At 46.7% G+C, this 26,876-nt stretch overlaps 1 protein-coding gene across 3 annotated transcripts in view; it reads right to left on the bottom strand.

The window, feature by feature from the left end:
* CLPB (ClpB family mitochondrial disaggregase) overlaps positions 1-26,876 on the bottom strand; it is a 73,261-nt gene that overhangs the window by 40,282 nt on the left and 6,103 nt on the right. For 2 of the 3 annotated variants that reach the window (XM_014882049.2, XM_014882050.2), the window contains exons 3-5: positions 17,750-17,836; positions 5,661-5,764; positions 1,391-1,519 (exon numbers count right to left, since the gene is read on the bottom strand). In XM_014882049.2, the coding sequence (XP_014737535.2) occupies positions 1,391-1,519; positions 5,661-5,764; positions 17,750-17,836 (320 nt within the window). The remainder of the gene's footprint in view (positions 1-1,390; positions 1,520-5,660; positions 5,765-17,749; positions 17,837-26,876) is intronic. The other variant, XM_088157463.1, reaches the window with a different exon arrangement.

Consider the following 26,876-nt stretch of genomic DNA (forward strand, 5'->3'; position numbering starts at 1 on the left):
AGAAGGAATGCTGGGGACAAAGGGCATCACATGTGGAAGCAAGCAGAATTATGGATCAACTTGGTGGTCTGAGGAAGAGGGTAAAGGCACTGTTCAAGTGTAGGTACACACTAAGTAAATGCCAGCTCTGGAGAACAGCACAACAGTCACAAATATCATCCCAGAGGGAACAGCAGGAGGGCACATATAAAAACTGATGTCATGGCAGCACATCCCTAATCTGTTGGCTTAATGCATCTTCTCATTCTACTCCACTAGTGCTGATAAGCTTTTTCCCCATGAAGACAGTTGAGCAGTGAACAGGTTGCCCAGGTGAGTATACAAGAGATGACAGTGAAACAGGTTGTGTGAGAAGAAGGGCCCTGTGATTTAACCAGAAGGACCAGTAACTGCATAAGCTAATTCCTACCAATTCTCACAAGAACTGCATTGTCTCAGTGCCAGCATCCACCATTTCATCTGGGTACCAGCACTTATCCTGTGCCTTGTCTACAGAGCAGATCCATTCCTGGTACAGCAGGGGCTCTTCCATTCCACAAAGGGACATGAGGGATACGACAGATGGCCTGAATAAATACCACAGGAGGGAAACGAAAAAAATACTAAGCAGAGACCAGTGGGGGTATGTGGGGCACCCAGTCCAGCTATGGAGCTCCCAACATTAGTAGAGTATGGAGCGAGTACAGAGGAGGTCACAGAAGCTCTCCAAGGGCTGAAGTCCCTCTGCTCTGGAGACAGGCTGGGAGAGTTAAGGGCATTCAGCCTGGAAAAGAGAAGGTTTCGGAGAGACCTTAGAGCCCCTGCTAGTGTCTAAAGAGCCTCCAAGAGACCTGGAGAGGGACTTTGGACAAGAGCCTGGAGTGACAGGACAAGGGGGAGTGGCTTCCCATTGACAGAAGGCAGGGTTAGATGGGATATTGGGAAGAAATTCTTCCCTGTGAGGGTGGCAAGGCCCTCGTACAGGTTGCCCAGAGAAGCTGTGATTGCCCCATGCCTGAAAGTGTTCAAGGCCAGGTTAGATACTGCTCGGAGCAACCTGGTCTAGTGAAAGGTGTCCCTGCCCATAGCAGAGGGTTAGAGTTGGATGATTCTTGAGGCTCCGTCTAACCCAAACCATTACAGGGTTTTGTGATTCTCTGGCTGCTGAACTGCAGGAGGAAAGGGAAAACTCGAGGACTAAGGCAAGAAGAGCCACCAAAAGCACATGGAAAAAAAACACTAGAAGTGAATGGGAACACAGAAACAAAAAAGAGATGAAAGCAAAGAGCAAATCACACCAAATTGTGACAGTGACAGAGTGTGGTCTGTGTCTGAACCTGACAGCTCTGTGGGATGGGCTGACTCAGAAGTGCTCCTGGCCCATGAGCTGGGTGCAACTAACAAAACTCACCTGCATCCAGCAGCAGTTTGACTGTCAGGTAGTCATCAGCCAGAACTGCGTAGTGTAGAGCTGTGCAGCCCTTGAAGTTGGCTCGGATGTTGAGACGGTTGCTGAAGTCATCCTCCCGGGTGACAAGGACTGCAGGGGACAAAGAGTGAAAGCTCAGCTCGCTGAGATAACTACAGAACTGCCCGTCTGGGTGTTCAGCAGCAGCATGGACTCACCACTGCTCACCAGGCAGGAAGCTTCTAAAGGGCTTTGTGGCCTTTCCTGAGACCATCAGGAGCCCAGTGGGGATTTCTGGTGGCCATTGTCCCCACTCCACTGAGCAGCAGTAGAGATAATACAATATGGCTTCCATCTATCCCAGACTGCCTACACAGCACCCAGGGAGGGGAGGAGGTGGGTGGAGGACACCTGAGCGAAGACTCAGCCTTTTTCCAACTATTTCTTGTAGGGTAACAGGATGGCTTAACTTGGAAGGGACCTTAAAGCTCATCTGGTTCTACCCCCCTGCCATGGGCAGGGACACCTTCCACTAGACCAGGCTGTTCCAAGCCCCATTAAACCTGGCCTTGAGCACTTCCAGGGATGGGGAAGTCACAGCTTCTCTGAGCAACAAGTAACAGGGCCTTGCCACCCTCACAGGGCAGAATCTCTTCCCAATATCTAATCTAAATAATGATTTTAGCAATAGAAGGGAAGCTGTGACAGGAAAGAATGCTGTCCCACTATGGCTTGATCTTCAAGCAAATTCCTGATTTTGGGAGTTTCCAGCATATAAATCCATGCATCTCAGCAGGGCATGGCTCTGCAGGAAGAGTCTGCAGCACCCCTGCTCTCCTGTGGCTGGTCTAAGGATCAGGCTTTAGAAAACCTGGATTTTAAACTCTTTGCTTTACTCATCATAAAAAAAAAATAAGAGAGAGTGATTTTTTACAGGGGCAGATAGTGACAGGACAAGTAGGAATGTCTTCAAACTGACAGTGGGCAGGGTAAGATTGAATATTGTGAAGAAATTCTACTCTGTGAGGGTGGTGAGGCAATGGCACAGGTTGCCCAGAGGAAGCCCCATAAATACCCTGCCCCACCATGGAGCATGAGTGATGGTGGGATTGGCATGTACTGTCTCCATTCAAATGATCACCACCCACCTGGTGGGCCAAATTCTGCTTCTGGAGATGCGTCCAGCTCCTTGGTGACAGGGTCTGTACCCAAAACTCAGATTCAGGGACAGGGAGAGCTTCCAAGTTCTCTGAGCACCTTATACTGTGCTATGGCAAAGCAAGCAGAACTGGAAAGCAGGTGGGCCCCAGGGACTTCTTCACAGTCCCTCCTAAGAGCCATCAAAAGATTTCCAGGGGATTCAAAAAGTTCCGAAGAGAGAAACGCTGTGATGAATACCTGATGCTGTCCGAGCCCAGCATCTCCACTAATGAACCACAGTCCCTCCAGGAAGATCAATTAATGCCCTGGCTCCTTTCCTTCCCTGGGTCCTTTCTCCAAGCACACAGGGTGAGTATGTATATTTATTTATTTGTCGTCATTTCCTACCCAGGGAGGAGCAGGATAATGAACTGCGTGCGTCAGGGAAGATGAATCTGAGATACTAGGGAGCAGCGCAGTAAAGAGATTAAAGTGTTATTATTGTTGGTTTTTTTCCCCCATGGTCCGTTGTGACAGCTCGGCCGTCATCTGTAAAAAATGTCTCTGAGAGAGATAATCATCGGAAACTCAATAAAGCGTCAGGGGAAGCCTCGTGCACCATCCATCACTGGGTGCCTGGAAATTTTCAGCCCTCTGTCTCCCTTCCTGCCATCCATATAAATGTCTGTAATATATTTTGTGCAGTGGTTGTGGAGCACACCCTCTCGATTTGGATGTTTTTATGAAAAAATATTTATACACGAAATATGTAAATGTCTAAAAAAAAAGGAAAAAACAAAGGCAGTTTCTCTCTCTCTTTTTAAAAACGCAACTGAATTTATTCTTTTTAATAAAACATGTCAACCAAAGAATTAATGCAACTTCTCATGGAGTGGCCTTATCTTTTCTTCACCCCAAAATATATAACATTAGAGAGGGATGGATGCAGACAAAAACAATTAACTTTCTTGGTTGATATACTTTATCTTAAATAAAGTCTATGTACATGCATTATGTATTGGCATTCTATTGCTCATTTTTTAATGTAGTTTCATACATTTTACATTCCCTGCTATAAGGATGTGATCTATGTATGCTCTCTCTCCCATCAAGAAGTAGGTCTGCTGCACGGGTGGGTCAGTGAGGGATGAGAGCAGGGAGCTTTTAAAAATACAGAATAACACCCTGTCAAAGCTGTCGCTTCACTGTTCCATCTTCCTAACTCAACCTGTGCTTTATGAAAGGTTCAAATATTACACCTTCATTAGGCTTTCACAGAGCTTTTGCCTCTTAGCACTGAGTCAAAAGCACAGACAGGCCCATGGATAATGTCACCGTGCCTCAACAGCATCCATGGCTGCACGATGAGGGAAGTGACCCTGTGCTGGGTGCTGCTGAGGCCACACCTGGGCTCAGTTCTGGGTACCTCACTCCAAGAAGGACATGGAGGCTGGAGCATGTCCAGAGAAGGGTAATAGAGCTGTGGAATAGTGTGGAACACGAGTCTGGTGAGAAGTGGCTGAGGGAGCTGAAGGGGCTCAGCCCAGAGAAAAGGGGCTCGGGGGGGACTTTCTCACTCTCCTCAACTCCCTGACAGGAGAGTCGAGGGTGGGGGTCAGGCTCTTCTCCCAAGGAACAAGGGACAGGACAAGAGGAAATGTCCTCAAGCTGTGCCAGGGGAGGTTCAGGATGGATATTGGGAAAAATTTCTTCATGGAAAGGGTTGTTAAGCCCTGGCACCATGTGCCCATCCCTGGAGGGCTTTAAAAGTAAGGTGGATGTGACACTTGGAGATATGGTTTGGTGGTGGCCTCAGCAGTGCTGGGAGAATGGTTGGACTCTGGTTGGTCTGGAAGGGCTTTTCCAACCAAAATGATTCCATGATTCTATTCTATGACTCTATGACTCAGGCTCTGCAAACCATGCGGTACAGACTGAGGCTCTGGACAAACTGTGTGGCTTCCCCACATTTTCCACTCAGAGCAGCTGGGAAAAGGTTTAACTTCCAAGTAAGTCAGAGCACACAAAAGCAGCCACTGTGGATGCAACCGTACCTGGGAATCCAAGTCCCAGCAGCTGCCTGGGCTCTGGCAGGGCAAGGGGGATGTCTGGGAAACATCCCATGGTCTGCCAGCTCAGGGATGAGGGTGAGGTTGGCAGGCCAGCACAGTGCTTGGGCAGAGAAAAGGCTTCTGGAATGGGGAAGGAAAGACAGGGACGTTTTAGGGGAGTTGAGTCCTACTATCATTCCTGCCAGTGTGAGGAACAGAAGAATCTCTGAACATGAAGGTGGCTGCTTCAAAGCATAGCTGGGCACCAAGAATTCAGACATATCCCAATAATCACAAACCCAAGAAAATTTTATCACCATTTATTGTCCTAAAAAGTGAAAACAGCTTAGGTAATTTAATAGGTCTGAACAAACAAAGTAGGTGTCTGAGAAACCTGGCCTAGTGGAAGGCATCTAGGCCATGGCAGGGAATTGGACTGGATGGGCTTTAAACGTCCCTTCTCACCCAAACCATCCCATGATTCTATGATTCCGAGTCTGCATCAACATCCCAGTGATGAGGATAATGAAGGGGTGAGAGTGGAAACTGAGATCTGCCAAGAATATCCATAATGAGAGGACGTGACTCTGCAGAAAATGACCTTGTTTTCATGGAAAGCTATCTAGGGCTGAGAGCTGGTCCAGATGCCTGCCCAACAGTAGTCACTGCATCCACTTACATCATTCAGCTTTATTTCAATTGGCCAAGTCTGTCTGCATTTCACAGCTCCTGATGAGATCTGCATTAAGGCTGCTGGTGGAATACACTGCCCTGAACCCTTCTCCTTCCCCAAAATGTGACTGCATGCATGTCAATGGAATGGAATATCTATGACTTTGTATTATGCTCTGGCTATATAAAAACAGTTTATCTCTGGTAAATTGAAGGATTGCTTCTATATAATATCTACATAAGGTTTCTTTCCTCTTCAGACATCCATTCACCCAAGTACAATCAATTACTTTGCATTTAAATGGAAGAAGATGAAACAAGCTCTTAAAAAACCCCATGAGGTCTGATCAGGAAACAAAATTTTGGGATCTGAAAAGCAAATGTTGGTAACTACACACAAACCATCTTACCTTCCAAGGAATGGAGGCCTTTTTCTTTGGCAATCTCATACACACTGCTGAAATCATCCCCAAGGTTTGGATCTGCATTAGCTGTGAGCAGAGCCTTTACCACACTGTCACAAAACAGAAGGAAAGTAAGGCAGAAGTAGATGAGGAATTGAAGCCCTTCAAAGACTGAGAAGTGCTCAGAAAGCCCTCTTCAAATATTCCTGGGTATGTTAACATTCCAGGGAAGTTACCCCACAGCCATAACTGAACATTTCAACAAACAGAGCTCCACCAGCATATGCTAAAATGAATGAGATGGAGGAGGCACTGGAGGAAGAGGTGATACTGTAGAGATATGCAATCCTTCTGAGGAGACATGCACAGAACATGCTTCTAACATAAAGCATATTCCTAGATACAGACCTTGGCTCTAAGGTCACCCCTGTCCCTGCAAAAAAGGAAGATTATTGTAACACTCTGCAGATTAAAGGAAGCAAAACTACAGAAGCAAAATTGCTTTTGGGAGGCAACTGTACAGCACCTGCATCTCTGATACTAAAAGTGCCATTCTACCACAAGAGGTAGAAATAACTTCCACAGCAAGTAGTTCAGAGGAGGCTCTGAAGATAATCAGAGGGCTGGAGTCCCTCTGTTGTGGAAGCAGACTGAGAGGGTTGGGGGTGTTCAGCCTGGAGAAGAGAAGGCTCCAGGGGGACCTTAAAGCCCCTCAGGGCCTAAAGGGGCTCCAAAAGTCCTGGAGAGGAACTTGGACAAGAGCCTGGAGTGACAAGACAACAGGAATGGCTTCCCACTGACAGACGGCAAGGTTAGATTAGATATTGGGAAGAAATTCTTGTCTGTGAGGGTGGTGATGCTCTGGCACAGAGAAGCTGTGGCAATCCCATCCCTGGGAGTGTTCCAGGCCAGACTGAGGCTTGGAGCAAACTGATGTAGTGGCAGGTGTGGAATGGGGGCATCCATTCCACCCATAGCAGGGGGTGAAATGACATATGACTTGAACTTTACAGCCCTTTTAGAAACTGGAAGGAGCCCTAAGGTGCCCCTGAAGCCTTCTCTTCTGCAGGCTGAATAAGCCCAGCCCGTCTGCAGAGCAGAGGTGCTCCAGACCTTGGAGCATCTCCTTGGTGTATGCTGGACTCACTCCAGCAGCTTCCTATACTTGTCATGTTGGACCCCAGAGCCAGATGCAGCTCTGCAGGTGGGGTCTCATCGGAGTGAAGCAGAGGGTCAGAAGCTTCTCCCTTGCCTTGCTGCCCATGGAGCTGGAGATCAGTCCAGAACATGCTGGATTTTGGGCTGCCAGCAAATGTTGCACATTATGAACATCCTGCAGCAGGACAGAACACATGGGACGCACTGCCCAGGCAGTTTTGGTGTGGAAATCCTCACTCTCTGCTTCTGAATCCAAACAATCATCAGGCCAAAATTAGATTTCTCACTCCTTCTGAAAGCAGCTTGAAGCCAGTTAATTCTTAATTTTTTTCCAGTGTGCAGGCTTCCCATGACAACTAGACAGTAACTCATTTGTTAGCATTCATCACCAGTGACATGGCTCACAGGCTGACAGCGACGTGCACCGCAGCCTGACATGTACCTGCAGGCTGTGGCTTGTCAAGTCACATCTGGAATTTAACTTAAGCTCCTCTTCCATTTACCCTATAATTGCATTAGCAGAATCAAAGGTGGTTATTTTATTATTGGAGCATGGTGTAACAGAGGCCGGCTCCTCACCAGCACTGGTGTGCTCCTCACCATGTGCAGGGTCACCTCTAGTGAGCACAGCACCAGGACTGAGGGCAGGAGATAGAATCATGGAATTGTTTAGGTTGGAAAAGCCCTCTAAGACCATCAAGTCCAACTGTTCCTCCAGCACTGTCAAGCTCACTGATACCCAGAAAATAGAATAGATCTTTCCAACAATGCCAGAGTGAATATAAAAGCAAATCTTTACTTGAGAGCTTTCAGGTATACAGTGTGGCAAAAATTGCACATGACGTAGTAATTCTATAATTTTTATAAGGTTAGTTGATTAGTACACTTATCATATACTGTTCAATTAAAAGGTTAGTTGGTTAGGTAATAATTCCTGGGGTCTTGCTCCACTGGAAGCAGTCCAGAGATTTCTTTTGCCCCACTTTAATTATGTCTGATCCAGATTCTGGTTGGAAAAAAGAATGTCCTTGTAGCTGGTTCTCTTCTTGGAATAAGACTAAACAGTACTTAGGAATGTATTTATAAGGTTAGGTTCTTGTTCCTAAATGTAGGGAGGAAATATAGGAAAAGTACTAGAAGCTACAGCTATGATTTAGCAATCTACAAAGCTACAAATATAGGAAAAAATATAAAAAGCTAAAAATCTTAGGCATCATTCCCCCCTGAACTACATCCCCATGTGAAACATCCAAATGTTTTTAAACCCTCCGGGAATGGGAACTCCACCACTCCCCTGGGCAGACTATACCAGAGCTGGACAACCCTTTTGGGGAAGAAATTTTCCCAATATCCAACCTAAACTTCCCTTGATGCAACTAGAGGCTATTTCCTCTTGTCCTGTCACTTGTTGCCTGGGAGAGGAGACTGAGCTCCATCTGGCTCCTCTATCCCTTCAGGCAATCCTTGTGAGCACATAGAGCTCATTTACATCTGTAAATACATTTATATCCATATTTCATTTATATCCATATTTCAACAATGTCGTTTGTTCTATAATATTTAGGTTGAGAGGTTCTGGCTCTTATTCCGCAAACAGCAATTTCCAATTATGACCCTTCCCCTTTCCCATCATCAAAAGCATGCTGCAAATGCACAGGCTCTTGAGTGGATTGAGTTGCTCAGCCATGATCATATTAGATACCTGATGGCTTAGAACAGGCACTAAGGATGGGCATCACAAAAACCTGGAATGCTTTGAATTAGATAGGGACCTTAGAGCTCATCTCATTTCAACCCCCGGCCAGGGCAGGGACACCTTCCACTAGACCTGGTTGCTCCAAGCTCCATCCAATCAAGCCTGGAACATTTCCAGGAATGAGGCAGTCACAGCTTCTCTGGGCAACCTGTGCCAGGGCCTTACCATACTCACAAGGATGAATTTCTACCCAATATCCCATATAACCTTGCCCTCTGTCAGTGGGAAGCCATCCCCCTTGTCCTATCACTCCAGGCTCTTGTCCAAAGTCCCTCTGCAGATCTCTTGGAGTCCCTTTAGACACTGGCAGGGGCTATAAGGTCTCCCCGGAGCCTTCTCTTCTCCAGGCTGAACAGTCTCACCTCTCTCAGTCACTCTCCAGCCCCTGGAGATCTCCATGTCCTCCTGTGTACTTACTCCAACAGGTCGACATCTTTCTTGCTGGGGGATCACCTCACCTACTTTCAGACATCAGCAGTGGAACCCATGAAGCCCAGAGCAGCCTCTCATCACAGATGTGCTCACTCTCTACCACACAAATCTCTTCAATGAGCCTCAGTTTTCCCTCAGTTCACTAAGTAGTTTTGATCTTTTTTGAAAGGCCAGTGTGTGAGATAATCTACAATCTTCAGTACAGTTCCAGTGAGACATAACCTCACTGTCTTGTCCTCAAGCCTCTATGGTGGTGCAACCCTGCCCTGTCCCCAGTCCACACTATGATCAGAGAACAGACAATGTGATGCCAGGGAAAAGCACTGATCCAAGTATCTGCTCCACGTTCACAAGAGACATGTCTACACTGTCTTGCTACACTGTTCCTTAAGGCCCTATCAGCGAGGATATCCTATGTAGGAGTGCCACAACAAGCCTATAGGACTACCTTAGGAGCACAAATAAGGCACAGGGCACAAAATATATCCTGCAATTCCTTCAGCACCTCTAGGAAGGGCTGCACAGCATGCCTAGCTCCACTCCCACCTCTGCTTCAGAACTCAGACCTTTATCACTGCCCTCTGTGGCTGCAGCAGAATGCAAATCTGGCTGCAGGAAGCAATCTGGCTGCAAGAAAAGCCCTGTGAGGCCAAGTGTATGGCCTTGGACATCCAGAATAGATGTAGCCACAGGCCATCAGCCCAAGCTCTCACACCTCTGGTCATTAGGTAGGTCAGAGCTACCCTCAGCATCTGTCTGGCACTGTGCTATCTGTCAAAGACTGGAACAGAGGGAGATGTGCCACATCCAGTCTTTCTAGTTGGGAAAGCTCTAGCACAGGTCACTGATCTGTGCAAAGTTCTTCTGGAAGATCCAGCACTGGAGTCCTCTGGAAACATCTTGCATCTCCAGTACTTGGTGCTACTGTGGTGAACCCAGTCATCAAGAGAACTGCATCGAGGACCTTGAAGAGGAGGTCCCCATGAAAGCAGGAGGTGCAGGATGGAAGAAGGCAGAGAAGATTCTGTCCTGTTGTTTTATGGGACCTGTATTGACGATCTCCATGCTGTGAGAGATGAACGTCTACCTACTGAACAGAAACCATCATAGAATCATGGAATCAAGGCTTTTAAATCCCTCCAGGGATGGAGACTTCACCACTGCCCTGGGCAGCCTATGACACGGCTGGACAACTCCTTCAGACAAGAAATTATGTGTTACAGTTAAGCCTTTGATGATCTTGCCCTAGCAGCTGACTTACTGTGATCCTTGCAATCAGGGCTTGCAGCATCCCCATCAGGCAGCTGAGCCTCACAGATCACTCAAGTCTTTGGAAGCACAGGTTCTGATATTGTCAAACCACCCTTCTGGGACCCCATTCTCATGGTTATCACCACCAAAGACATCCCTCTACTTCAATATTAGCTCACAAGCTATGATATACCTTCAGGTCCCTGAATCTGCGTCATTTTAAGGGAAATTATCTCAAGTCCTAGTGTAGGACTTTAATCCCCAACATTGTGGCTCATGAGTGAGCTACAGGTACTGAGTGAGTCATATGCTAAAAAGGGACTTGTCATTTTCTTGATAACTCCATCCATCTGCCTTTCCTGCCCTCACTGACTACATTGGAATGAGCATGCTTCCCAGGCACTCCATCAGACACTACCTCCATGTGCTGTAGGATACTCAGGAAGCCCTGTCCTTTTCATCCATTGCCTACACACTCAGCATTCTTCTCTGGGAAATGACCTTCTGTGAGAAGCTGAGCAGAGGACCACAACTGCTAAATGCAAGGTGGTCTGAGAATGATGCAGCAGGTGATAGTGGCAAACTGCTCTGCTCTCCCTGTGAATTAACCTCTGCATCATATTCCCTGTGGTAAGAAACATTTCCATAGCTCTGATGATGGCCAGGAGGCTCAAGTTTAATAATAAGCACTAAGATCATCACTTCCTGGCAAAATCTGCTGTGCCAAAATACTGCCACTAGTCTAATAACAACACATCACATATCCAGCCTTCCTTTCCAATCATCTTTCAATCTCATCTCCTGCTTTTGGGATGTGTCGACCCCTCCAGGCATGTGTCCATCAGCTAGACTCCTGGAATCACAGCTATTGATTGTACCTATCCAATTTGCAGGTAATGGGACATTCAAGGAAATTACCCTGTAGGAAAGGTAACAAAGCCATGAAAATGCAAAGGAATTGTACTCAGCGATGTGAAGCATGTGAATGTCCCTGGGAAAAAAGGAAGGGACTTGCAAAATCAGATGATTTAAAGGGCTCCAAGGGAGCTGGAGAGAGACTTTAGACAAGGGCCTGGAGTGACAGGACAAGGGGGAATGACTTCAAAATGACAGAAGGCAGGGTTAGGTGGGATATTGGGATGAAATTTTTCCCTGTGGGACTGGCAAGGCCCTGGCACAGGTTGCCTATAGAAGCTGTGACTGCCCCATTCCTGGAAGTGTTCAAGGCCAGACTGGATGGATTGTGGAGCAATCAGGTCTAGTGGAAGGTGTCCCTGCCAATAGCAGGGGGATTGAAACGAGATGAGCTCTAAGGCCCTTCCAAACTGAAACCATCCCATGATGAGTGAGTTTCAAATGAGGGATTCTCTAGCCCATACACTTTTTGTATTCCTCCTCTTACTGTGAGGCACTGGGGCAGAACAACACCTCACATCAGATCCTAGGACTGGGATACCACTGTCTAGCTGGGCTGCTCCAGCTTCCCTCCATAACTCACCTGCACTCAACAGCCTCAACAAGCTGAGTTTTAATTTGCTGATCAAGTTTTGATTGGATTAGAGGCAGAGCCTATTCATCAGCATGAATATAAATCTAAATTGACCCTGGTGATGACTCAGAGGGCAATGCTGAGCTAGAGTTGGCCAGGCAGTTCAATCGATTGGGGAAAGTGCTTTCTGCTTGTAATGGCTGGACTAACATATTGTTCAATAAATAAATACATATATACAATACAGGGGGTGGGGAAATCAATGGTGAGATGGTGGGAGGTGACTGGGGCTGAGTCAAGAGAGACGTGCCTGGACCAAGGCGCCGGCAGCTGGGGTTGGTGAACCAAGAAGCCTGGTGATCCCCATGACCGTGTGTTATCAGCACAATGCAAACGCCTGCGCGGGTTTTGATAGGCGGCTGCCCTGAGCTCTGGCAGGAGTCACATGTCCTGCCTGGACACAAAGAAGATCCTTGTGTGGTTATATCTTAACTGTGTAAAACTCAGCACAGCAGGAGGGCTGGCAGGAACTGTTGCTCAGATGAGGCTAAATGTGGATGTGTGCCTTCCCAGGAGCTTGTTTACATCTACCTATGGCACAGAAAGCCAGGCAGCCACAGCAATCCCTTGCGCTGTGATGTGTTATTATTAACCCAGATGAAAATGATTGACTCCTCAAAAAGGAATAAAAAGGGATTATGGAATAAAAAAAAAGGGAAAAAATAAATCTTGAAGGGTGGTAATTTTTATACTGTTGTTTTCTTTAAAAGTGTGACATGGGTGAATCATCTTTCAGAGGCACAGTGAAGGCACACAAGGGAGTTGAGGACTGTTAGAAGCCCTGCTCCCTGCCTGAAGCAGTAAGAAAATGTGAAGAGAAGCCATTTCTGTGGCTTGGAGAGGTGCAGGAACCTGCCAAACTGACAGTATCACATCGTGCCTGAGTTGCAAGACATCAGATGGTGTTCATCCCTGAAAAGAGGGATGTTCATGCCCAGGGGTCTGAGATGGGGGTGCTGCCAAGGCAGAGGCATGAGTAACAGCTGCAGGAACAACCAAGTGGTCACTTTTCATCAAAAACACCCAGAAAGGGAGTAGATGAAAGCCCCAGTTTGTAGGATCAGGCCCTCCAAGCATTCTATCATCACAGCTGAAACCCACACCCAACTCCTGAGCTCTCTGGCAGGTGACGCATTGGGCCCTATCTTCTTCCAAAGGTACTCAGATATTTCTCAGCTCTACTGCAGACAGCTCTGAATGACTTGCCTAAAGTGAAAGGATTTAAAAAAAACCCCACGGAACAGATGTATGTACCTAATATAGGTAACAAGACTGCACCAGTTCATCACATCACTGCCTGTAGACAGGGAACAGCTCCAGATCAGTCAGCCTTCACCAATCTCAGAACAAACCCACTAGAATATAACTATGCATAAGGAATTGTCATTACCAATATAAAACAGCCACATAACATCTTCAATGCACATGTGGGCGAGGCACAGTCCCCAGCAATGTACATGGAGGCAAGGAACAAACTATTTCCTGACTCCTCTCCCTAAGGATGGCTGGAGGAGGCTAAGGGATGGGACAAGGCCATGTTAGGCCAAGCCCTGCTGGTTCTCGTTCCACGGGACAACCTTTGACCCACAGCTCCTTTGACCTACACAGAAAGGCAGACAAGAAAAAGGAGACTCAAAGCTCAGGGAGGAGTCACTTGACATTGGTCATTCCCAGAAGTAAGAAGTTGAGAAGCAAAGGTGAAGAAATACAAAGAGATCCAGACCTGAAGAGGAAGGCAGAAGAAGAAAGGGTGTGCAGGAAGCCAAAGCTGCAAAAAGAAAATGAAAATGAGTAGATGATGTGGGGAAGAGTCAAGAGGAATTTGGAGGCTAAAGCCCACAGTGGAACAGGAAGACAAAGCTCAACATGACCTGACAGTGTGCTGTCAGAAAGCCATGCCCTGGGTTGCATGGGCAGCAGAGGAGGGGGCGATTCTGACCCTCTGCTCCTCTCAGGTGAGACCCCACCTGCAGTGCTGCCTCCAGCTCTGTGCCACTCAAAATCAGAAGGATGTGGAGCTGCTGGCATGAGTCCAGAGGGAGACAAAATGATGCTCTGAGGGCTGGAGCACTTCTGTCCAATTAAAACATGGGTATTGCTGCTGCTGCTACTGTGAAAGCCATTATGGAGCCTTACACAGACTTGAACTGTGCTTGAACTGGATTCTGAGAAAGGAATCCTATGAATGCACCACCCGAGCCATGCAGAAAACTTTGGAGGCCCTAAAATCACAGAATCATGGAACCATTTAGACTGGAAAACCTCTCTGAGATCATTGAGTCCAACTGTTCCCCCAGCACTACCAAGGCCACCATTAAACTTTGTACCCAAGTGCCACATCCACATGACTTTTAAATCCCTCCAAGGATGGTGACCCCACCATTGCCCTGGGCAGTCTCTTCCAGGGCTTGACAATATTTTCAGTCTTGGAATCTTCCCTAATAGCCCACCTCAAGCTTCCATGCCACAATTTGACGCTGTTTCCTTTTTTCCCTGTCCCTGTTACCTGGAAGAAGAGACTGAGCCCCATCTGGCTCCACCCTCCTGTCAGGGAGTTTTACAGAGTAAGGAGGTCACTCTTGAGCCTCCATTTCTCCAGGCTGGGGCTCCCAGCTCCCTCAGCCACTCCTCATCAGACTCGTGCTCATGCTCCAGCCCCCTCCTTCAGAATTGCTGCCCAGGGGTTGTGCTAACGCAGCTGAATGGGAGCAGAAGCAGGTTTCAGTGTTTTTTACAACTACTCAAACTTATCCCATCGGGACTCAGACTTTCCATGCTGCTCTGTGCCTTAGTTTCCCCTATCACACAAGTAGTTTTTACCTCAGAGGAGCCTGAGAAGATGACTTGATATTTCACTGTCACTTTATTTCTGTGGAAATGATAAAAACTGGAGTAGCTGATAACCGGATATAGAAAAGGTCACTATGCTACAAAATACAGACATACAGCTAAATTCCTACCTTTGGGGTTTCATTTATGATAGCTTTATTACATATTTTAACAGATACACAAAACCCACAAAGTTCTGAGTATGCATTTAATTAAAGCTTAAATACTGAAAATATGCCAATGCTATGGTAATTCCTGCAGCAATGGGAATTACAGCATAAAACTTTCCTCTGCTGCTGTAAACATGGTCACAGCTGATGTGTGTTTAGCCCACGACCCACTTACAACCTGTATCATCATGGAGCCAAACAATTTGCATGTTGACTCTGTCTCATCTAAAAAAAAGGAACCCTAAATGTCCATTTCCATTAGATCCACTACTGTATCTCCCTTCCTAGGCAGACACCAGCCTCCTCTTGGAGACCTATCCATGGGAATACTGCAGAATATTTCTTAATGCCTCCCCACATTTTGGATACATTTTCAAGAGGAAGAAGATGATCATTGTTTTGCTGTAAAGAGAAAAGATGGACCCCAAACTTGCCTTCCAGCACACTGGATTTCATCTTGTAGCTGATGGCAACTGACAGAAATCATTAAAGCAGTGCCTCTGGAATTAAATTAAACAGATGGACTGAGGCTGTCTAATTGGAAGAGTGAGGGCTGTGGAAATTGGGAAACATGACAAAACTAAAGGACAGGTCACAGAAATCTCCAGTGCACAGCGGAGACTGAAAACATCATTCTCTGAAAAACACCTTTGGAAAAGCTGTAATCTGAGGATGAAGGCTTCCTTTTTCATAGCTGAAAATACTCATCTCAGTTCCCAGTATCCCAGCCCTTCAAAACCATGCTGAGGAACCTGTGCAGGTATCAGCAGCCGTAAAAGAGGAAGTGGTGAGAGAGCTGGTAGGTTAAGCATTCCAATGACCTTGATTTTTTTGCAGGTAAATAGTACCTGTAGGTTCTGCTCAGCTGGCTGCACCTCGGCCATCTCTGAGCCAGGGAGAGCCCAGCTCACTTCTCCAGAGACTGCTGGCCTGAGAGGTTAAGGACCAAAAGTCATAACAACTTCAAATCCATCATATTGGGTGGATTACACAGGCAATTGGACAAGGGGAATGGCTTCACACTGCCAAAGGGCAGGGTTAGATTGAATATACGGGAGTAATTCTACCTTGAGAGGGTGGTGAGGACCAGGCACAGGTTGCCCAGAGAAGCTGTGGCAGCCTCATCCTGAAAGCATTCAAGGCCAGGTTGGACAGGGCTTGGAGCAACCTGGTCTAATGGAAGGTGTTCCTGCTCAGGGCAAAGGAGTGGAAGTGGATGATCTTCAAGGTCACTTCCAACCTGTGATTCTGATTCTGAGATCAGCTGCTGCTGCTGGAGAAAGCAGATTTAGAGCATAACCTTTTACAGAGGGACCACACTCTACAAACAAAAACAGCCTGCATCCTTGTGCCTCTATTCCCCAGTACACCCTGGCTATAACATCTAGTTTCAGTTGCACAGTTCACCCTGTGGACTAGGTCCATTAGCAAACCATTTGTAAGGAATTTCAAACTCTCTGTGGGTCATGTTCCAGATCAATGCATTTCCCACTCTGCACTGTGGACATTACAATTCTGTAAACAGGACCAAGGTCCAAAATGTTGTCTGGTACAATGCTGGAGCTGTTACATATGGAATAAGTCTGGCTTGCATTTATGTTTGCCTCCAGAAAGGAGAGAATCAGAATCACAAAGGTGGGAAAAGACCTTCAAGTCCAACAGTATCTAATTACTCTTCTGCTATATGGAGACAAGTTCTACTGAGCTTCAGGTATTCAAGGTCTTCTTAATTTTCACTTTAAGTCAGTATTCATCTAAAATGTGGGAAAAATAAACAGAATTTGCTCAACACAGCCAAACCCTTTTTCTTTTGGCCAGGTACACAACAAAGACAGATGTTGTGATGGCTCTGCCCTCTCAGCAGGGACCAGCCTGGGGTCCACAAATTTTTTACTGTCAAGATGTTTTCATTAGCATTTCCACTTGATTTTACGCCTGATTTTAGGTAATTATTGTCCCACGAACAGCCTTTCTCCCTGTCTCCCCTTAGCTTTTGCAACTCGGGAAGTCCTGTTCTGCTTCACCAGTCACTCGGAATGGTCAACAGTCGTCACACTCTGCTGCTGACCATTGTCCACTGGGAAAGGTGGGAGGCTCCCAAGCCCATCCCTTCGTGGACAGGCAAATAACAGGGCCCGTTGCTGCTCGGACATCAAAGTTAAACAAACATTAGCAAGCCCCCACCTCTGGGCCTGTTTTAAGGAGCTCCCTGAGGAGGTCACGACTTTCAGCTTGTCATAGCACACATCAAAGTTTGCACCACACACGAACTCAGCACATGGATTGGAATAGTGTCACCCGAGAGCGGATATTCAGCCTTTGTGCACTGCTTTAATCCTGTGTTTTCCCAAGTAATTAAGCTTTTTTGCTTATGAACTTGTGACTAAGTAAAGCATCCCTGAGAGGTTGTAACATCAAAGCTCATTCTCCCGTCTGTCCCACATTTTCCAAAATTGGATTTCTTTTTCTCTTTTTTTTCCTTGAATAAAAAAAAACTAATTGAATTTAGTTGTAGACTGAATATATTTAGGAGTGTCTTTAAAAGGTTACAAGAAGCCAGAGTGATAATCATGGGAACTGTGGAGCAAGGGCACAGTATTCTGCCCCAGCTACAGCCTCACCAGTGAGAAGGGATGGGACAGCTCTTACGGGAGCAATTTTGTCTGGTGGGGTACCCACAGCAAAGACATCATGAGCATACAGGTATGGGCTCATCCACGGCCAAAACCTGAGAGCTGCTATGGAATGGCACCATCAGTTCAGCTGTCACATTTGCAGGGAGCAGCCTGCCCTGATCTGTCACATTCACATACTGGGCATAAGGAGAGTGACAAGCTCCCTTGGGTTAAGTTCCACAATATATCCCAAACTTTACGGAAACTCTCTACAGAGCTCAGTATGACTTTCGGAAAAGGTTGAAGTGAGTCACCATGATGTGAGATGCACATACCTGGAGTTCCTGCTGATGGCTGCCACCATGAGAGCTGTCCAGCCAAGCTTGTGCCTTGTGTTCACATCTGCACCTTCTTCCAACAACCTGGAAAGAGGACATACGGTCAGGAAACAGATATGAAAAGAGCACTGCAAGCATCCCAGAGCTAGTGAGGGAAAGCAGAATGCTTTACTGTGCAGGCACCTGCTCTAGTACAGCCCAGAAGACCCGACATGAAGTTGATTCAATACAGTTCTCAAAGGTGACCAAACTTAAACAAACATCGAGGTGATGGCAATCCCACTCCTTTCAAAGGGTGCAATGCCAACATCTAGCTTTCTGTATTGTTTATTTATTTATTTATTTATTATGTCCAGTCTAATTCCCAAAGAACCAATCAGCAGCTAAACTGATAAACCCAAATTCCAATCACATTTGAATCCTTTGGCTGCAAAGCACCCATTAGGCTTCAGAAGCAGCTCAGTGTACCTCCAAAGCCCATGCCACCTGCAGACACTTCGCAGTTTTCCCGTACAGCATGAGAACAAGTAAGACACCTCCTCCCCCAAAAGTACTATGAACCAAACTATCCTCCAAAATTTTCTCAGCTTTTGCAAGATAATGGCAAGGGACAGGTTCTTGGAGCAGATACTTTAGTTCAACCTAAAACGTGCTGAACCCAGACAGTATGAAATTATAGTTCTCTCTGCACACCACAAGGAAGAAGGGAAGCTCATAATTGAAACACAAATTTTACAGAGCTCAAGTTAAATGAGACAAACTCTAAACCCTGCAAGTTCAAGTCATAGAATCATAGAATGATTCACCAAAGGGTTCGTGCTAGAAGGGACCTTGAAGACCATTTTGTTGCATCTCCTCTGCCATATGCAGACACACCTTCCACTAGACTAGGTGGCTCCAAGCCCCATCCAAGCTGGCCTTGGACACTTCCATGGATGGGGCGGCCACAGCTCCTCTGGGTAACCTGTTCCAGGGCCTCACGACCCTCTCAAGGAAGAATTTTTTCACCATATCTAACCTAGATCTCCCCTCTGCCTGTTTGAAGCCACTTCCCCTTGTCCTGCCATTGTCTGTCTGTGTAAAAGGTCCCTCTACACAACCAAATCCATGATTACAAACCCATTTTTCTCACAGGAGCAAGGTGTTGCCAGTATCAAGACAGAGCAGCCATGGGTGAGACTTTAGAAAGCAGGGTGGACCATGCTGGAGTCAGCAGTTCTCTGACCCTTGGTTTATCCTTCTCCCTTTTCACAAATTAAGGCTTTTCCATCTTCTTTTCTGGGTGAGGCTGTCCCTGCACACTGCATTCTCCACACAGGTAAAACAGAGAAGAGCTGTCATTAAACTCCCTGCTGGGAGAGACACAAGTGAACATACCAGCCATGTTCCACTTGTGCAAGCACCACACTTGAAGTCTTGAAATTCCAGTCAGAATTCCAGGCAAGGAAATCAAGGTCAGGTGTGACTGCTTGCATGCACTGAACAAGTCAGATCACCTCTTTAAGGACTTGGAGAGGTACACATCCGAACTCAGATAGCCTTTCCAAATTCCTTGCTCTTGGTCTGCTCTGGTGACAACACTGTCAGCTGATTAAGAGTGCTAGGATGGAATGAGTGAAAAGAAGGTAAATGAATCATACTCCTCTTCCTACAGTTGGAAAAAAAAAAAGGAAAGCAGGAATGCTGGTCCAGGGAACACTCACACCTGTATCCAGGGTGTCTTGTCAACCTTCCTCCACCTTACTGGAAACCTTCACAGTGGTTTCACTAGAAACTTATCCCAAGGAACAGACACTCATATACTGAGATGCCTGGGGTGTTCAACCTGAATCAGAGAAGGCTCCAGGGAGAACTTACCCCAAAAGACATGGAGTGGACTTTGGACAAGGGCCTGGAGTGACAGGACAAGGGGGAATGGCTTCCCACTGACAGAGGGCAGGGTTAGATGGGATATCAGGAAGAAATTCTTGGATGTGAGGGTGGTGAAGCCCTGACACAGGCTGCCCAAAGAAGCTGTGGCTGTCGTATCTCTGGGAGTGTCCAATACCAGGTTGGACAGGGCTTCTGGCACTCTGGTCTAGTGGAAGATATCTCTGCCCATGGCAGTGGGGTTGGAACTAAATAGTCTTGAAGCTCCCTCCCACCCAAACCCTTCAATGCTATGATATATGGTATGATAATCCCAAAGTTATTTCAAATTAGCAATACACTTCCTGAACTTTGGCTGGTATCTTGAACACAGCTGAATGCAGTTCACCCCACTGACTGGAGAAACCAGATAAACATAATCTGAATAAAAAGCCTGTATTGTAGTGCTGTGGTTCTGGATGCTCTGAACTGTTCATCATGCACTTAGACAGAGACCTAATAGCTGAAAGACTAGAATCATAACTGGCAGCCTTCATTTGTTGCTCCCAACTGTTATTCAGGAGGCTGTGACCACTATAAATGATCATAGCACCAAGAGAAGGTTTATGTTCTCTTTACCCCGGTTACAATTTAAAGTTTAATGGTAATGAACTGTCTGGCCAGTCAACAACAGGAGCTTGGTCCAAAGAAGTTAGATACTTGAGGAACAAATTTTCACACAGAATCCATACCACATCCAATTTTTATTTCTTTTTTTCTATGCAGTTTAATGCCTGAAGAAGCACCCAGCAGCGTGATGGAGAGCGGGGATGATTCACCCACAGTCTTATGGGGGTTTGGATCTACACAGCCCCGCACAAGGCTAACACTGGTCAAGCTGCAGCTCCTGCATTATCCAGCAGCCCAGTAAACTCATCTGGGGAGTTACACAAGAGCAGCCTTGGCCCCCCTGCGGGGTATGGCACAGAATTATGGAATCATTTGGGTTGGAAAAACCATTCTGAGACCATTGAGTCCAACCCCAACACTGCAAGCTCACCACTAACCCACAAACCCAAGTGCTACATCCACACATCTATTAAATCCCTCCAGGGATGGGGATTCCACCACGGCCCTGGGCAGCCTGTGCCAGGGCTGGACAATCCTTTCTATGAAGAATTTATGAAAATATCCTTATGCTTTCTCCTTCTGCCAGCACCACATCCCTGCAAGTGAATGCTAAGAGCATGCTGCCAGTTCTGCTGCCTGAAGAGCACTCTCAGACATCAGAATGCTGAAAGGAGAAATGTCCCTGTGCATCCACAAAGCTTTCCATCCTGGTGAGGCCAGATGTGCCCGGACACACAAGGGATAGCAGATTGCTATCTGCAGAGATCATCTCTCTTTGCAGCTCCACTTACAGAGGTGTTTGCACTCACAACACAGATAAGGTAGCCTGACTCAGACGCACAGCCACTGCTGGTCACACCATCACCTGCTCCAGCTGGAAGGACACTGCCTGCGGGAGAAATTCACACCACAGCTCCATCTGTGTCACCATGTGTGCCGTGCTCCCTCAGCTGCAAAACTGCTCACTCACTGCCACTGCAGGAATGAACTCCACACCCAGCTCCCCCAGACCCTACGGAGCCATTCCTATCAGCACCAGAGCTCAGGATGCTGGTCAGGATGCTGCAATGGCAGAGATCTTACTGTCTCCCCATGACTCACCCCAACTGCTTCCAAAAATCCTTTCCTATTGTGATGCCCAATCCCCTTCCACTTATCTCTCAAAGTAGTGTGGATCAACATGTCCAAGTTATTTCAGACTTCATTGTATTTACTTGGCCATTTGAAAGTCCTTTGAAAGCAGTAACATTCACATCACCCCCTTCCTAGAGTGACTGGGACAGCCTAATAGCCATAGAAAATCCAAGAAATAAAAGCATCTTGATGACAAGGGAGAGGGAGCCTGAAAGAGAAACCCAGAAGGGGCAAGGTAATCCCAACATCAAAACTGCAGGTAAGAAGGCATCAGTTATGCCAGGATGGAAGCACACAAACCCCTTCAGGCTGAGAACTTTTGCCTGGCAATAAAAACCTTAAAGCCCAACACCAACCACTGATTAACATCCTCAGTAGAGTTTAATTAATATAGTTTTGCAAAGTATCAGGCCCATTTGCACTTGACTGTAGTATTTATATGATTTTACATTAAAGGGGCAGAGAGACCATCCTGGTCACCTTCAGCCAGCCACTGGGCTGCTGTGCTGTGAAGGGTCAGTCTTAATTTCATCTGGCTTGAGTTTTAACATTTCATGGGAGGGTTTGGACTGGAAGTGACCTTGAAAATCATCCAGTTCCAACATCACTGTCATGGCCAGGGATACCTTCCCCTCTGCCATGGACAAGGACACCTCCTACGAGACCCAGCCCCAAGCTGCTCCAAGCCCCATCCAACCTGTCCTTGAACACTTCAGGGATGGGGCAGCCACATGGATGGATATTTCTGCCATGTATACAAATGTATACCATCTAACCCTGCATTATGTCAGAGTGAAGTCAACCCCCTTTTTCTGTTGCATTTGTTTTCTCATAAATGGGACCTGCAGAGTAACTCTTTAGCATGTTCCTTTGAGACAAAGGACAGGACATCAGCCCTTATTTAAAATAACTAAAGATTTTTTAAACTAAAAGATGGGAGATTTACATTGGATATTGGGAAGAAGTTCTTCCCTGTGAAGTTGGTGAGGCCTTGGCACAGAGGTTGCCCAGAGAAGCTGTGGCTGCCCCACCCCTGGACGTGTCCAAGGCCAGGTTGGACAGGTCTTGGAGCAACCTGGCCTAGTGGGAGGTCCATGGCAAAGGGGTTGGGACTAGATGATCTTTAAGGTCCCTTCCAATCAAAGCCATTCTGTCATCCTGTGATTTTAGAATTTTCAAGGCACTTTGGAGTCACTGAAAAATACCTATGAACTCACTGAAAATCTTTTTTCTCTACAGGCACACAGGAAGGACATATGAATAATGATTTATCTTCATTCTTTAAAAAAAAAATAATGAAAAACATCCTAGTCCAGCAGTCAAAACTGTTTAATCATCGAGCATCCAGCAGGAAGGATGCTGGAGCCTCTCCTGTGGGATCAGGTTACAGGCTTGGAGCAAAGATATTAGGATCAGTCAAGTAGTTTTCCGTTCAGGAATCTAGATCATCATAAGCATCTGGAATGCCACATCACTGAGCCCATTGAGAGAATTACTTGTATCACATCATCTACCATAATATGCATTGACATTTCATTTAGGAGCTGGATTGCCTTTTTTTTTTTTTTTTTTTGTTAAATCATTGCAAGATGCTCAGCAACTTAACAGATTTTCAGACAACTGAACTTTATGTTCAGGGTCTTCAGGCCCATCATTTATATTTTCTCTGCCTGATTTAATGATATGACAATCGATAAAGCCACGACCACTGCTCAGATCCCAGACAGCCAAATGTATTTACCAGCAGGAGTATTTTATTTTAATTAAATAAAATCCTCTGATCAATGTTTAGGATGTTTATCCACATTTTAACCAAGTAAGATCCAGGACACTCACCTCCTAAGGAGTTTCTCACATGGATACAGCTCTATTAGCCCATTTCCAGTGTTTCTCAAATGACAAACTGTTGCTTGACTGCAGTGGTGCCACCAAGATGTCCCTGCCCACGGCAGGAGTTGGACTGGATGACCTTTAAAGGTCTCTTCCAACACACATTCTTCTGGTATTCTGTGATTCAAGACCCGGTCAGGAGAAGAGGCCTGAGTCAGAGCTGGTGCTATTTCTGATTGGGGAAGCACCCATATTTAAGGGATTTCAATTAAACATTTTTTTGTAATGGTTTTAGGGCAGAAAGCTGTCAGAGAGCAGGGTTAGACTGAATTATTAGGGAGATTTTTTTTCCTGTGAGGATGGTGAGGCCCTGGCATAGGCTGCCCAGGGAAGCCATGTCTGCCTCATCCCTGTATATGTTCAAGGACAAGTTGCATAGAGCTTGAAGCAACCTGGTCTAGTGGAAGGTGTCGCTGTCCATGGCAGAGGGTTGGAATTGGGTAAACTTTAAAGTTCTTTCCAACTCAAACCACTCTGTGATTCCCTGATTCTATGAACATCACTGTCTGCGCTGGAATTTGCTGGAGGAATCTGGGCAGAGCAGCACCCACTGCTTTGTGCATATGCCCTATTTTACCCCGAGACAGCAGCTCCCAAGGCTTCAGTACTTTGATCCCCGCAGAGGAGATAAAGAGCCCACGTCGGCAGCGATGAGCCTTCTCCCCCCACTGCCCCCGGACAGATGTGCCTTCTATTCACCCCGCCACTGGGGTTCTGGGTGACTGACTCGGTGACACTGCTGAGCCCAGAGGGCATGTTTGAGTTTGTGCTCAGTGCCGGGAGCATGCCCAGCACTCCCTCCCGACAGGTGGAGGAAGAGGAAGCTGGAAACTTGAACTTTTGCAACAACAATAGCTTCTGTTTCTCTCAGCCTCTTAAACATTTCCCCCAGCCCTGTCCCAATATGTCACTGTTTAACTGCAGAGTGGGGGACACTCTCAGATGTGCTCACCCTCTTGGGAACTGCCCTCTACTTTGCAGAAGAAGGGGGGAAGAAAAACATCCCAAGTGAACAATATCTTGAAACATGAAAGCACAATCCCTGCTAGAGGCCAGGGAAAGGATCTGCTTCAGGAGGACACAGGGAGCTGCTCGAAACCCTTTGATGTGGCTGCTGTCCTCTTGGAGAAAGCTCATGGCTGTTTCTCACTCCTCACCATCTTTGCAGGGCCTGTAACACACCATGGTGCTCTGTGAAAACAGCACATCGTGGGGAGGGGAGGGGAGAGGAAGGGAAGGGAATTTCTCTACAGCTATCAAGGCAGGAAAGCTGCTCCCAGGACATGGGAGATCCTGGAGGAATCCTAGTAACCCTAGCCCTGACAGCAAAACAGGCCATGCGGAGGCACCAGTGGCCAAGAAGAAACTCCGGAAATAAATTTTCAAAATCAAAGGGAAGCTCTTATAAATCCAAGTTTCAGGAGGTAAAGCCAACTCCAATAAGAGAGCAGGTCTGGAGGCACAAAGGATGGGCAAAACCACCATGGGTGAGAGCACACAGACTGGGGAAAGTCAAAGAGGTACAAGCCAAGCATGAAAAGGCTAATATAGACATGTGAGTAGCTGTAGCTGCCCTGTGCCTGTAAGTGTTCAAACCAGGCTGGACGGGGCTTTAGGAGCAAACTGGGTTAGTGGAAGATGTCCCTGCCCATGGCAGGGGGCAGGAACCGGATGAGCTTCAAGACCCTCCAATCCAAATCCTTCTGTGATTTGACAGCTGGCATCACCAGGTTTGGAAGAGAATGTGAAACCTTACGTGGAGTAGCCCCAATTCAGTCACCCCAAAGCAACAGCTGAGCTGTGTGCCAGAAAAATACCCTACCAGCCTGCTGACCTGTTCTGGCAGAGGCCAGCAGTGTAGTGGGAAATTAGTCCTCACTGTTTGCAGAAGAATTTGAGCATAATGCACTAATTTCTGACAATCCATTTCCACTGGAGGTGGCATGTGTTACCTGCTTGACTCACTCTGCACAGGTCTGAATGCAAATGTTGGACTCCGCCACATCCACCAACATTCACAGTTTATGTGCTACGTAAGCAAGAACTTGGCATTCTTTTAACCTGCTGTCTGACATCTTCCAAGGTGTCCCTTAACTTCTGAGCTGTGAGGGAAGTGGAATAATTGCTCCCCTGGCTGAACAGGCCACATTCATACTGGTGGACTGCTTCTCCTCCAAATTCAGAGCTGCTCAGGAGGCTGTCCTGCACTCCAGTAACTGGAATTAATCCTGTGATGGTTCCTAGATATATTCCAGACATGCAGAGGCTCCCACACATCCAGGTGTGTTGGTGTCTGCTTCCAGAGAGAGGGAATTGGGATTTAGGGGCTTTAAAGCTTTTTTGCAAAGAAGCATAAGATCTCCTGTCTCTCATGGCTGGCTCAGCGCCAACTGCAGAGACACTGCTCTGTGACTCAGTGTGCAAACTCAAACAATCCTGGGAGGCGAAAATACACCAATAAGCAAATAAAAAAGGGCAGATTTCCAGCTATCTCGTACAGGAAAGCACAGCACACACAAACCTCCCCTGATACTTCATTGCCAACATGAAGAAATCTGGGCTGTTGTATCTGCTCTGAATTCCTGGAGCCGCAGGCCAAATCAAATTCAATAACCAGTAACAAAACTTCCACTGAAACCCAGTCCTGGGTAATTTGGTATTTAGGAGAAAATATTAAAGGGGACATTTACATGATGAACGTCTTTTTATCCTAAAAACTCTAGGTGTCTGTAACTCAGATGCACACAGACAAATGCAGGCTCAACATCATATAAACATGGAGCAATGGAAATAAATGCAATTATAAATCATCCCCCAATCTTGTCTCCAGCCTGCCCACACTACCACTGCTTAAGATGTGTCACAGCTGCTCAGGACTGAGGCAAGGTACATGGCGCCTAGTGGCCAGAGGCTATTATGCTCCAGAAGCCAACAACATGACTCTTCTGCTCACCCTACAAAGGATTCAGGCATCCTTCAAGCCTCAGTCATGACACTCACAATTATTCTGTGAGAGAAAAGATGCTTCAACAGGTACAACATGGGATAATGGCTTCCATAAAGGCCCACCTCCTTCAAATAACCTGATGTTCCAGGTAAGCAAAGCCTGACTCACTACAGAGGGATTTTTTACAGAGTCTCTGAATTCTTTAATAAACCCTTGGACCAGGAAGCAAACAAAAGGTGTTGCTGTACCCCCAGTCTACCCCCTAAACTGGAGAGAACTGAAAGGGTTACGGCTGGGGGAGATCTTAAAGATCATCCTGTTCCTACTCCCTCCCATGGGCAGTAACACCTTCCGCTAGATCAGCTGCTCCAAGCCCTGTCCAACCTGGTCTTGAACACTTCCAGGGACAGGGGTGGAGGAAGTGAGGGAAGTCTTGCTCAGTGAGCTGTGCTGCTTACAAACAAGGGAGAAGAGACAAGCACAGTCTGGAGGAGGCAGAAATGCGATGAGTCAGAGCCAAGATGAGTGACGCTGCTAGAAAATTGAGAGATCACTGTTTGGGGCAATCAAGCCGAACTTAGCCGTTTCTGTATCTCCTCCACCTAAAAAATCAGCTTGGGGAGAGCAGACTCAGCTGCAGCAACTGACATGGAGCTTCCTGCCCCACTGCCACGT

The sequence above is a fragment of the Sturnus vulgaris genome, chromosome 2 (genome assembly GCF_052056855.1).
Source record: "Sturnus vulgaris isolate bStuVul1 chromosome 2, bStuVul1.hap1, whole genome shotgun sequence".
In the NCBI taxonomy this organism is placed as follows: Eukaryota; Metazoa; Chordata; class Aves; order Passeriformes; family Sturnidae; genus Sturnus; species Sturnus vulgaris.